Source organism: Aspergillus neoniger (assembly GCF_003184625.1).
Source record: "Aspergillus neoniger CBS 115656 unplaced genomic scaffold BO87scaffold_25, whole genome shotgun sequence".
Taxonomy (NCBI): domain Eukaryota; kingdom Fungi; phylum Ascomycota; class Eurotiomycetes; order Eurotiales; family Aspergillaceae; genus Aspergillus; species Aspergillus neoniger.
In genome coordinates, this window is record NW_020291153.1 from 404,423 (window position 1) to 417,113 (window position 12,691).

At 48.6% G+C, this 12,691-nt stretch overlaps 5 protein-coding genes across 5 annotated transcripts; 3 read left to right on the forward strand and 2 right to left on the reverse strand.

Annotated features, from left to right (window-relative positions):
- Nucleotides 1-348: 348 nt before the first annotated feature.
- BO87DRAFT_398857 (uncharacterized protein) lies at nucleotides 349-1,761 on the reverse strand (the record flags this gene model as incomplete). The annotated part of the gene is made up of 2 exons (XM_025625392.1): nucleotides 349-1,248; nucleotides 1,645-1,761. 2 exons carry the CDS (start codon nucleotides 1,759-1,761, stop codon nucleotides 349-351), a joined length of 1,017 nt encoding a protein of 338 aa, XP_025477687.1.
- Nucleotides 1,762-3,540: 1,779 nt separating this feature from the next.
- BO87DRAFT_440931 (uncharacterized protein) lies at nucleotides 3,541-4,748 on the forward strand (the record flags this gene model as incomplete). Its single annotated transcript, XM_025627979.1, has 4 exons — nucleotides 3,541-3,693; nucleotides 3,741-4,113; nucleotides 4,170-4,287; nucleotides 4,340-4,748. The coding sequence occupies 4 exons, from the start codon at nucleotides 3,541-3,543 to the stop codon at nucleotides 4,746-4,748; spliced, it is 1,053 nt and encodes a 350-aa protein (XP_025477688.1).
- Nucleotides 4,749-4,998: 250 nt separating this feature from the next.
- Nucleotides 4,999-6,918, reverse strand: BO87DRAFT_428011 (amino acid permease; the record flags this gene model as incomplete). Its single annotated transcript, XM_025627433.1, has 7 exons — nucleotides 4,999-5,487; nucleotides 5,632-5,873; nucleotides 5,930-5,953; nucleotides 6,009-6,469; nucleotides 6,528-6,641; nucleotides 6,695-6,765; nucleotides 6,811-6,918. The coding sequence occupies 7 exons, from the start codon at nucleotides 6,916-6,918 to the stop codon at nucleotides 4,999-5,001; spliced, it is 1,509 nt and encodes a 502-aa protein (XP_025477689.1).
- Nucleotides 6,919-7,845: 927 nt separating this feature from the next.
- On the forward strand, nucleotides 7,846-9,136 carry BO87DRAFT_408417 (arylamine N-acetyltransferase family protein). The gene is made up of 2 exons (XM_025626145.1): nucleotides 7,846-8,431; nucleotides 8,495-9,136. Exons 1-2 carry the CDS (start codon nucleotides 8,001-8,003, stop codon nucleotides 9,042-9,044), a joined length of 981 nt encoding a protein of 326 aa, XP_025477690.1. The 5' UTR covers nucleotides 7,846-8,000; the 3' UTR covers nucleotides 9,045-9,136.
- Nucleotides 9,137-10,596: 1,460 nt separating this feature from the next.
- BO87DRAFT_460861 (uncharacterized protein) lies at nucleotides 10,597-12,115 on the forward strand (the record flags this gene model as incomplete). Its single annotated transcript, XM_025629050.1, has 5 exons — nucleotides 10,597-10,824; nucleotides 10,898-11,002; nucleotides 11,060-11,284; nucleotides 11,399-11,541; nucleotides 11,596-12,115. The coding sequence occupies 5 exons, from the start codon at nucleotides 10,597-10,599 to the stop codon at nucleotides 12,113-12,115; spliced, it is 1,221 nt and encodes a 406-aa protein (XP_025477691.1).
- Nucleotides 12,116-12,691: the final 576 nt, after the last annotated feature.

The following is a 12,691-nucleotide window of genomic DNA, read 5'->3' on the forward strand; positions in this document are numbered from 1 at the left end:
GGAGCCTATCGAGCGACAAGTACTCATAATTGGCTATACTACTTCACGTCAACTGTCCGAGAACATACACCAGCTTTGCCAAAGCGACGAAGGCATTCGAATCCAACTTGGTATGCAAGAATATGAGTTCCGATACCATCCAACTAACAATGCTTTTACTGAAGAGTCTCTACTATCGATATTGTACCATGGTGATAAGAAAAGCAATGATAACAAAAAGAACTCCCTGTTGCGGCACGTGTATATCATTGTCGCACATAGATGAAACAGCATTAATATTTTTCTAAGTCATACATCAATATTGCTAATAATAAACGATTGTCGACACGATGAAAAAAAAATCAATGTCTATGACATTTGAGTACAGTATCCACTCGAGTCACAACAGAGCAAGTGGTTCCGCTTCGGATCGTCACCCGATGGGCAGCCGTTGGTGGAATCTGACACTGCGATATTATCACAGTTACCATTCAGTTCATACGGCAGTCGGACCTGCTCAGTGCAGCAGAAGCAGGCCCCAACTTCCGGAGTAGGGGTGGCGGTTTGAGTGGCAGTTGTTGTGGATATGGACATTTGGATGTCTGTTACAGTGGTTGGTGTGGGTTTGGCTGTGACAGATTCCGTATCGGTTATGGTCTCTGTAGCCGTGACAGACTCTGTGTGGTGCATAGTTTGCTTGTCTGTGATGTTTTGGGTGGTTGTTATGGACTCTGTATCAGTGGTAGTCTGGGTGGCGGTAAAGGATGCAGCGGCTGTGATGATCTCCATAGCTGTGAAAAACTCGGTTTCTGTGGTTGTCTGTGTGGCCATGAGTGTGTTGTTGATAGTAAGTGTAGCTGTAGTAGACTCTATGTCAGTGGTAGTGTGAGTCGCTGTGAGTGTGTTATTGATGATCTGTGTAGCCGTGGTAGGCTCTATATCAGTCGTAGTCTGCGTGGCCGTGATGGTGTTGTTCTTCGTCTTCGTCTTTGTATATGACTCTATATCGGTAGTAGTCTGTATAGCTGTGATTTTGTTGTTGATTGTTTGTGTTTTGAATTTTGTGTCGGTAGTAGTCTGTGTGGCTGTAATTGTGTTGTTGATAGTCTGTGTGGTTATCAGGGACTCTCTGTCAGTTGCAGTCTGCATCACTGTATAAGACTTTGTGTCGGTGACTGTTTGCGTAGCTGTTGTAGGCTGCGTTTCGGTAACACTTTTGGTGGCTGTCAACGCCTGCGTGTCCGTGACCGTCTCTGTAGCGGTGGTAGACTGTACATCAGTTGTAGTTTGTGTTGTCGTAAGCGACTGTGTGTCAGTAGTAGTCTCTGTAGCCGTGGCCGATTCCGTGTCGGTGGTAGTTATCGTAGTCGTGGACGGTTCTACGTCGGTGACGGTCTCCGTAGCTGTAAGTGTGACTGGGGCTGCACTTGAAGAATTGCTCGAGGAACAAGTGCAATTGCTGTCATTTTTAGATCAAATATGTAAAACACGCCGGTGGCACAGCCCGGGGCCACTTACGGCGTGTTTGTGCTAAGTAAAGGAAGCCCAAGAAGATTTAGAGCTGGATTGCCCCCACAATTGCCTCCACTGCTGCCTGCCATTCTACACTATGAGCTGTTAGCTAGCCTCTCCCATCTAATTCTTTGCGCAGGAAGACATTCTTACTTCCATATCACAGGCCTCAGCATCACAAGCTCGCAAGGCGACGCCTAGATTGATGTCACTGGGAAGGGCGGTGACATAACTGAAGAGCGTGAGGACAACTACGCGCTTGATATGCATTTTGCAATGTATAGCCTTGTTCGAGGCTTGTAGCGCGAGTCGAAAGTGGATTGAAGCTTTTGATCACCAGCACAAGTAGCGCCGTTTGATGTCGATAACGCCTAGTTACGTTCCAATACGGGACATGGCTACGGGGTATCTCCTTTCTTAAAGTTCCTGGGTGCTGTCAATGTACGGAATGTAGAATAAGAGAGCGAAGACTAGAAGCAGCAAAAATATTTAGACCTCAACATACCGCAGCGATTGGCCATAGGGTCAGCGATATAGACATGATAGTGGCCAATAGGGGAACACACGTGTCTCGCCAAAGCTACCCTTCCAGGGGCGATTATATCTGTTTGGTGATGCGAATATGCAGGGGGTGGGAGTTATGCCAATGATTTCCATTTGTGGCCAATTATGCCGAAACAATGCTGGAAATGGGTCTTGTCAGTTAGTAGCTGGCTGCAGGGCTGCAGGGCTGCATGGGATATTGTTAGCTTCTGTAGAAGTCAAAGATATCATTGCCTAAAGCCATTGTTGATCCTGGTCACCGCTGTGTGAGGAATTGTTCGTTTCTTACTCGCAATTCTAACCGCCCTCTTACCAAGCCCCCACGATGCAAAGTGCACTCAACGAAATGGTACCATTTGCTGTTATCTTGCGGAAAATATTGCCGGCTGCTGCAGAACGCCAATAGGGTGATTATTTTCACGTATGCCTGTGCATGCCTGAACCTTCGATCGGAGGATTCCACCGTTGATCTCAACATAATATAGTGTGGCGTCATGTAAGGTAAATATGCCGAGTAGCTCTTAGAATCCCCAAGGATGATAAGAACCTCGAATAGGCGTAATTGGGGCAACGATTGGCGTGACTGTTATGCCACATTCCACCCTAGTACCGGCCAACCGCTTTCTGCATGGGTTATATCCGTCCGGCGACCACAAGAAGCGCTAACCCAGATAAGTGCGTTATCGGTCACGCTCCATAGAGATTTACTATTGCTGCTGGCTGTGTAAAGAAATACAATGGCGAGAAACAAGCCAACCACGGACCACTGCGAGGAACTTGCATACTGGGTGCTGATCAACCTAAACTTTGCACGGGCGGGATTTGCCCAGAGTTTAATTTGAGGATCAACTGAAACCATGGTGCCGATTCCGCTCTCCCAGAACAAACCCCTTCCACTACGTGAACGCTATTTTTATTCTATATGGACTGGAAGGGATCTTGGTCCGGCGCTATGGTCCCTGGCTGGCACGGTTCCTTGGCTATAGGCAAAAACCGGTGTGTGTCGGACCCTGAAGTCGACCTCCTGGCGGCTAAATATTTAACGCAACTTGAAGTTTAAGTTGAACTTTAAACGATCTCAAACGGACATGAAACTGCGGTCGAAGCAACGCCGCCCCACTGGTTCATCCAGCTTTCTGGCTTTCACGCTCGACCAGGCAATGGATGCGAAAAAGGAGACTCAAACGGCATGCAACATACTACCATTCTACCATCGTTCTTTCATCGGAAACGATGATCCATGCAGAGAATCAGCGGACCTGTGTGTCAACCTATCTCTAGCTAAAAATACTCCTATTCGCCGACCATATATGAGACCTTCACTTGGCGTTGTTTAGCTTTCGCATGGAGGAGCTCCAAACGGTAGATCCATGAATCCTGAAACCATTGCCGGCACCTTCGGAATAAAAAGCGACACCGTCCCCGTCTCACGCGTTACCCTCTCCTCTCGCATCATGCAAGCTTGCACCGGGTGTGCCAGCAAGCCTACAGGCTAGGCTATTACGCATGGAGTCTGCATCCTACAATGCTGGCCCTGGCATTCTGGGCCTCACTTGGGCAGCAACGGGTGTAGCAACCCTCATCATGCTCTTGAGGCTCATTGCGAAGCATCGTATTCGCAACCTTTCTTGGGACGATGCGACCATGGTCTTTGCTTATGTATGGAACCGCTTGCAACGACCGTACCACTCCGCTTACAATGGCAGGCTCTGGCTATTGCGTCTTCCATCCTTATCACGATAGCAATCTCTCACGGATATGGACGACATGGTTACGAACTCGATCGAACGGACCGTATATTAACTACAAAGCTCTACACGGTGTTTCAATGCGTCACGATCGTCAGCACGGGCACAGGAAGGGTCGCTTTCGTGTTATATTTAATTCCCATTTTCCGACACAAATATCTCACTGGACATCTACTGTGGCTCATATTCGCCCTTCAACTCATCGCCAATTACGTCAGTCCAGTGACTATTCTGGCCCGGTGCTCTGATATTCGCGCTATCTGGGATGTTAGTGTGAAGAGCAAATGCTGGAATCCAAATATTCTGATCATATATAGCTACGTGCAGTGCAGTAAGCGTCCATGCCAATATTGTTCCAATAGATGGCACTAATCATGGAATTCACAGCTATTAATACAGCCACCGACCTTTACCTCGCAATATTCCCCGCATACACCTTGTGGAGTATAAACCTCAAACGACGGACAAAGACAATCCTCATCATCCTGATGAGCCTGGGGCTCATGTATGTACTATATCTATTGTCTAACCCAACACAATTCTAACCGACTTTTCAGCGCCATGGTAGGATCAATCATGCGGATCATTAATCTCCCCTCCCTCTCCATCATCGACGATGAATCGGCTGCAACGAACCGGTTGACTATCTGGGCCTTGCTAGAATGCTACTTGGTCATCACGACGGCATCTATTCCCTGTATTCGGACATTAGTGCGGGATTCAGTACGTCTGCTAGTCAACAGCAGTCGATCACGGTCGCAGCGGGAGCCAGATAGTAGGAGGACAAGGCAAAGCACTTGGGGCGATTATCACATCTCGCGCAGCTACCGTGTAGCCGTAGGTGATGATGTCGAGGACAGGCGGCACATTCTGGGTGATGTTGAGTTAGGACGGTACGGTCGTAATGGGATAAGCAAGTTGGTTGAAGTGACCGTTGCGGAGGAGTCGATACCAAAATGGATATAATATAAAGAGCGCTTGTAGCTTTGGCTACAACATAATACATTAATGTAGTCTCCCGGTGTACATACTGCCAGTAGTTTCAGTAGGCTTTTCGAAGTACCTGTTACGCGGGACACGAAGAATATTTTTGTCTATAGCACCTAGCGTAGACCGGCATACAGACCATGATGAAAACACTATACGCTGACACATTAGTTTTATATATATCTCCTCAATGCCATCCCACCCCCTAACGGACCTATAACAGGTAGAATTACTCCTCATCCACACAATCCCCACCGACCACTGCACTTTCCCCAACAGCAACCGGCATGTCCATAACCGGCCCGTGATAAATCTTCCTACCCCTAACCAAATACCACCCCAAGCCCAGGAGAAACTCTCCCATAAATACCACAATCGACCAGTTCATATTTGTTGGCGTGACCGGCAACTCCTCGGGAAAGAACGAGAAGAAGATAGTGATGGTCAAGAAACAGATCGAACCGATATTGATCAGGATACCCCAGAGCCTGCCCATCTTCCATGGGCCGTACTGTAGAGGCTCGTTCTTGAGCTTCTTGATGAGGATTAGCACGATCGCGATTTCGTATGAAGAGAAGAGTCCTGCTGTGGTCAGGGAGATCATGGCGTTGAAGGCCGCGCTCGAGCCGATGTTGATGAGGCAGGTAATGGCTGTGATTATGGCGCAGAGGGCGATGGCGCGGAGGGGGAGGGCGGAGCCGGATGCCCTGGAGTTTATCTATTTCAGTTATGTTAGTAATGATGGTACTTGTAAGCAAGGGGGAGGTGTTTTCGTACATGAGATAGGAAATCAGCGAATGGAATTCCCTTGTCCTTCGCTAGTGCCCAGGTAAGACGTGATGAGGAGGCCAGGAAGCCGAACGATGCGCAGATAGTCAGCAACAATTACGATGGCGGTCATTACAGATGTTCCGGCGTGGGATTTTGTCGCGTTGAAGAATACTTCGATGAAGTCGTATCCTGTTGCGCTGTCGAGGGCGGCGTCAAGGTCGCCAACGCAGAAGAGGAAGGCTAGGACCATGGCGAAACCGAGGACACCGTTTAGCATGATGGTCGCGATCATGCACCAGGGGACTATAACCGAGGCGTTCACTACCTCCTCCGCTGTAGATGTGTTAGATATGAGTGGAGTTGTAGTTGGGGTGTGGCCGAGGACATACACATGTGACAAGGGCCATCATATCCTGGGTTACCGAGTCAGTTAGATCGATTGAGTCCGCGCGAGGAGTGTGAGCGTACCAATAAATGGAAGATTCGTCCCCATCAGCCCAATCAGCCAGGTAAGGCCAGAGCTCTTCCATCCCGAGGTATTGGTGAAGTTTGCAAAGACGAATTCGCCGTTCTTGTGCGGAGCCAGATAAACCAAGGGGATCAGGATAGCTAGGAAGCCAGCGGTATGGAGAATGAGAATTAAACCTTCGATCTTAGGTAGGAGCCTTGCCCCGAAGGAGTTGACCAAAAGGCAAATCACCAGCGCCGCGAACATGAGCAGGGTTCCATGCCAACGTTGAAAGTCGTATCCGTCATAGTTCAACACCAGAAGGCCCTGCAAGACGGTGGCAGCGAAATACACACCCGACGCAGTGTTGGCCCACCATCCGATCATGTCCAACCATCCAGTTACCCAGCTGAGGAAGACAGCCTGGCCTTTAGGGGCGAGGATTGACACCCAGTGATATTGACCTGCCGACGTGGGAGCCCTGTGTGACAAATGTCTTAGTGTTGTTCTTTTCAAAGTCCGTCTAAAGGGGCTGGTACATCGAGGCCATTTCGGCAAGAGAAGCTGCTGTTAACAAAGCTCCAATCCAGCAGAAGATAAACCCGTAGACGAGGGTTGCTGGTCCTCCGTCAGTCATGGCTGCTGGATTAGCGCTGTACTATTGGTCAGCTGCCTGACATTAGACAGTGGAGATGTTGACACTCACGTAAGGACCGCCTCCCAAGTACACATCATCGTGGTTGTGAAGCCCAGCATCGACAGGAACCCGAAATTTCTCTGCCTACATTAGTTGCGACGTAGAGACACTGAATGAAGGCTCACCTCGAAACGCTGTTTCCTGCCAAACTTTGCCATGTCTTCATCATCACGATCCTTGTATTGCCGGGAGCCCAGCTCCTGGATTGCCATATCTCCATGTTTGAAAGACATTATGTTGCTTGACTGGACATCAATATGGAAATCAACCAGGCAAGACAGAAAGAAAAGTATGACAGGGAGAGAAGAGAAGGAAAGAAATATTGGTGTACGACTATGGGGAATGCTATTAAAACCGAGCGACCGACCGATACTAGCAGGTCTTGCAGGTTTGCTGCACGATTATTAGGTCTATCCCTGAAATATCCACACGGGGATTCCTTGAATAGGCAGGTCGTCTTCCATGCTCATTTGAGATTGTTCACCTCCGACCTTCCGAAGTAAATCAACGTTTGTGCACCCTGAGGTAGGCCCTGGGCCTCGTATGATAAGTGGCCGTGGGATATTAGGCCGTCTGCCAGTCCGTCAATGAACCGGCTTTGACTGCATATTAGCTTCGGGGATCTAAAACGACACTAATTAATTCTCGGATACGCTCATGGAAAGCTTCTAGACCTAGTTCCATCTGCAGCGCTGTTTACGCTACTGCGAGCCCCTTGTCCAGACGACTGCCCGAGCACTAGGTCGTCGGACAGGAGTCAAAGTGAAGACGGCCACGGCTTACCCAGACAAGCTTTGGGGTAAACCTCAAATGCCCAGATAATATTTTATAGTGAAATAGGATGTGTGGCTGACTCGTCGGGGTCAAGCTGCGACGCCATGACTGACAGTTAATCTTGATGCGATGACTGGGTCATTATCATGTCAGCACTAATCCATGATGCATGCACTAATTGCTAGCATATCGCTCCAGCCCATAACGACTTGCCCTTAGCTTCGCCCTATCCCGAAAATAGTAAGCTATATGTCGTAAGTGCCACAGTAAGGTCCCAGACTGCCATCGCCCGCGCTGCTGTATGGAAATATCTACTGGACGGCAAACACCGCCTAAATCTCATGACCCCGCTGCTAAACACAAGCAACTCAATGTAATCAACCAGCATATCACGCCGGGCTTATTTAGCTTACTCTCCCAGTAATCTATGGGCCTTCTCGAAGTTGGCGTTTTTCATTCGCATTTTAAACCTAGGATTCTATTGTCATTTTCCACCTCCCTCAGCCACTCAGTCCGAATTTGCAACTTCTAGTTACCCGAAATGGGCGGCATGGTCGATTGGGCAGCGCGTCCCACATATCCCTTGGAACAGCTCAGACGCTACTTCGACCGGATCGGGCTCCCCGAAAATTATCGAGAAGCTTTGCAAGATGTAGCGATCCTCCATGGCCAGTCTGCATTAGCTTTGCTGAAGGTGCTGCAACGATACCAACTAGCAGCTGTCCCTTTCGAAAACCTGAACCTCCACTATGCTGTTCATCGGAGTATTTCCATTGATCCTTACAAGGTGTTTGAGAAAATTGTTGATTCTAAGTCTCGTCGTGGGGGCTATTGCATGGAGAACAGTCTCTTGTTTGGCACCGTCCTACGAAGCCTGGGATACGATGTGACCACCGTAGGGGGGCGAGTCAACGAAGCTGCCCAGCCCATGTCTGCCTCGAAGAATTGGAAAGGACCCAAGTATGACGGATGGTAAGTTTCCCGTTTCTTTGGGGGTAAAGCTCAATCATGAAGTGCTGACGAGCTTTAATGAAGGAATCACATGGTCAACATCGTAACTATCGATGAACAAAAGTACCTTGTAGACGTTGGATTTGGCTCCAATGGGCCACACCAGCCCATCCCACTGGTCCAGGATTATGAGTTCCACAACGTTGGTGAACAGTCGGGCCGGCTAGTCAACGGACCTATCGCTCAACACACTAGCAGGAGCCAATCTCTGTGGCAGTACGAATTTCGCAACGGGGACAGTCATTGGATTCCGGCTTACTGCTTCACCGAGATGGAGTTCCTTCCAGAGGACTTCACTATGATCAACTATTACATGAGTACCAGCCGGGAAAGCTGGTTCACTTATCATGTTGTCTGCGTGCGGATGTTACTCAACGAAGATGGTGACAAGATTGTGGGCGATGTGACCCTGTTCAACGACACGCTTAAAGAGCGCCTGGGAGCGACATCCAAGGAGCTAGAGAAATTTGCGTCGGATGAGCAGCGCGTGCTAGCGCTAGAGAGAGTATTCGAGATTCATATCTCCGAGGCCGATCGGGAGAGTATTCGCCATACAATATCGGAAATCCTCTAGAGAACGGCGCAGCCGGAGAATGGACATCCGGAAAAGGCTGTAGGAAGACAAATCAGCGCACTGAAAGGTATTTGTTGATTAAATATCATCTGGACATTTGAGTTAATCTTATTGGCCACTATTGTTACTGATAGAGATTTCAATTTAATCTTGATATTGTAGCGCCACAGTTAATTTAGCACGCGCTTTAGGGTACGGATCGTTTGTTGTCCCCGCCGCGGAACTAGCCAGTCATATGAATTCCCCAATCCCGCTGACGTGGCGTAAATGAAGCTTGTCTAACTAATGAGATAGGACAAGGATGCTAAGCTCATTTGCTTAGCCATCTATTAGCTTCGCTCTAAGTATGATAGGAACGTCCTTAGGAGTGGGCGAACGGCTGGCCCTTTCGCTCCTTTTCCGTCTTGGCACGCGCTCATTCTACGCAAAACACGCCGGTATGCTACGCCATAAACAATATTCCCTGAGTTGGAGACTACGAGCTAGGACCAGAAACCTGAGGTCCTAGCTGTATCGTGAGTTATTAGTCGGGATTAACTAATTAAATTAGGCCGAGGAAGCGAGGACGGAATCTTTGCATCCTCGACTCACTCACAGCCGTCTTCCGGGGAAATGCCAGTTTCGCATAGCTGGTTAGCTCGTGGCTGCTTTCGAAGGAATGCTTCCTTTCGAAGTGTCCATAATGAATCCCTGAACCTCGCTTGGGCCTCTCTCCTGTCCCGCGTGCGGTTTTATTTTCATGCACAACGATACTACACGGTTAGCACTCGTCTTTGGCAGGCAAACGGACACTGCGATTTCAACACTGATCAATCTCCCCGTCGGGAACAAGGAGTAACAATCCCCCGTCATCGATCACCCATTAATGCTATGTTCTTAGCCCGTTCCTACAACGTGTGTTCCCACCCCCACCCTAGACCGATTGGCAACCTTGACGCATTAGCATAAGCTAGCCATCCTTTCCCAAGAGAGGACCGAATAGTACCGCGGAGCAGAGGCAAGTAGCTCATTAGGGGACCTTGCTGTATACTGGTTTTGCCTTTCAGCTTGAGGATCCTGGATAGCGGCCTGTAATTTCCCCAGCAACATGCGCGCTCGCCTACGTACACGACGGTCCGTCATGCGTCACTGATTAGCCCTGGTCTAATGGTATGGTGGTTAAGCTAAACAGGGATCAGAGATAGTATCTGATAGGGGTAGGTGCCTAGTGCGCACTATGGGTCTGCTCATTCGATCGGAGAAGTAGCTTCAGACCCAGTCCCAGCTCCTGTGTGCACTCCCACGGAGGATGGGTTATTTGTGTGGCCGGGCTTGTCCGAGATTATGCCATTCAACTAAAACATGTGCTGATAATGAGACTTCCCAGATCGAGTCAAGCAATAAGTGTTACTAATCGGCGCTGCTGTGGACTGAAGGGTGCGCGTGTACATAGCTTTCTATACTTACTGCCGCAGGCGTTCGTGCTCCCTGTGTTAAACCACCATGAGCGCACAGTCTATGCTGGTACCTCTCCTTTCATGCTTGCATTCCTGCTTCTACATCAATCCCGAACATGCTTCCACAGCTCTCGCATATCTACCAATTCCTTCGCATCCCTAATATTGGCATACGCGCAATTTACCCGGCGACGAAACATGCGCCCGATCATGTCGACGAAATAGCCATTGCCACTATATACTTGATGGTGATGATGATACTGGCTGTTTTGATACGACTGGCCTTCCGGCTTCACATGCTTCGCTCACTGGAATGGGACGATGGGACTATATCGCTTGCACTGGTATGTTTACCGCTCCAGCTTTTCGAGACAATTGGTGTATTGATTCATTAATGCGGTTCCATCACGATAGTAGATCTTCGCTGTTGCACAATGTGCTGTCATTCTTGCTGGAACGAGGAATGGGTTGGGCAAGCGAGAATTGAGCCTCAGTGACACGGAAGTCCAAACACTAGAGAAGGTGAGTTTTAGCCAGTCTCTGATAAAACAGGTTTGTTAATATCACAATGTCTGTCAGGTTCTCTATTCATCGGAAATTCTATACATTCTTGCTCTTAGCTTAGCAAAGACCTCAGTACTGCTGCTCTTGAACAGATTGGCTGTTAACAAGTGGCATAAGCGAATTTCATTCTGGACGTCAATACTGGTCGGTATTTGGACTGTGCCAGTCTTTTTCACTCTGGCACTGCAATGCGGAGTGCCTAATCCTTGGGATTTTAGCGATGGCCATTGCGTAGATAGTGTAAGTTGGCAGATCCTCCTCGCCTACCATCCCAAAACTCGCGCACGCCCATATGCTATCAGAATATCCATATATTTCCACTCCATACAACGACACTGACAGATACGAGTGCAGTTCGCCTTCTGGACAGGCATCTCCCCTATCGACATAATAACAGAACTCGTCATCTGCATCCTACCTATTTACATCGTGAAACCAGTCCAGGTCGTCTCCGGGAAGAAAGTCACCGTTGTGGTTGCATTCTTCATCCGCATCTTGTAGGTCTATTCTAGGACTTACTGCAAATATAGATCTAACAAGAGACTGGCCAGCGTTATCATAACCACAGTTATTCGCCTCATCCTCATGCGCCACTCCCAGTCCTCCCCCTTCACGGACATGAACGACGCCGCGTTTGCAACAACCATCACAACAGAATGCGTCCTCTGCGTCAGCATCATGACAGCCTGTATCCCGTGCCTGAAACCGTTCCTCGACGCCTTTGACAGCGGCATGCTCAACGTATCATTACATAAGCGCATCGGTGGAGGCAGCAATAGCAACTCTTATGGCAATGCGTACGCGATGACGAGTATGAGCAAAGGTGTTAAAGAATCAGCCACTAGGTCACGGTACATGGAGGATGAGATCGAGGGCTTGGGCACTTCTGCTGCAGCGTTTGCTGTCACATCTCCAGGTCAGCCATTGGGTAGGAGGGACTCAACTCTGGTCATTCAGAGAACAGATCAGTGGAGCGTAAGGTGCGAATACGTTGATCCGAGGAATGGGTCTGTTGAGGATGTGACGGAGCGGTCGGAGAATAGTGTGGCTAGGTGTGAACATTCTTTGTAGTAATTTCCTATGTTTCTGGTACGGTTTGTAGATAATCTTCCTGCGGTTTGGCTGATAGGCCTACCTCGTAGCAGGATCTACCCCCCAAATTATTTGCATATGTGTCATTAGGTTCTCATAGACTGTAATCTACTCTTAGGCCAAAGGCTGGTGCTCCGTATATGACTGATTGATTAATTGATTCGTTGCTTCATCTTCGAACATAGTACATCCAGAGTACTCTTGCCGAGTTGCCAACAGCTAGAAGAAAATTCTTTCTAAACTCACCAGCATTGAGTTCCAGAAATGGAAGCTATCTAAGAGCATTGATGCAGTAAAGACAGAGGGGGGGAGGGGAGCGTTAAGGAAAGCGGCGTAGTCCAGCTGCCACTTTATAAAATGATATACTCGGTTTCTTGTACCAACAATTTGTTCTGCTCTCTTTATCTCTTTCAGAACATATAGGAATAAGCCTGCCTTTATAGCATCCATTGTGTGGAGATAACAGACAGCTTTGTAGAGAATGTCTGCTAAGCAGGACAACCAGCAGAATGAGATTAAGGAATCGATTCCACAACAACGTAAACTTCCACGCAG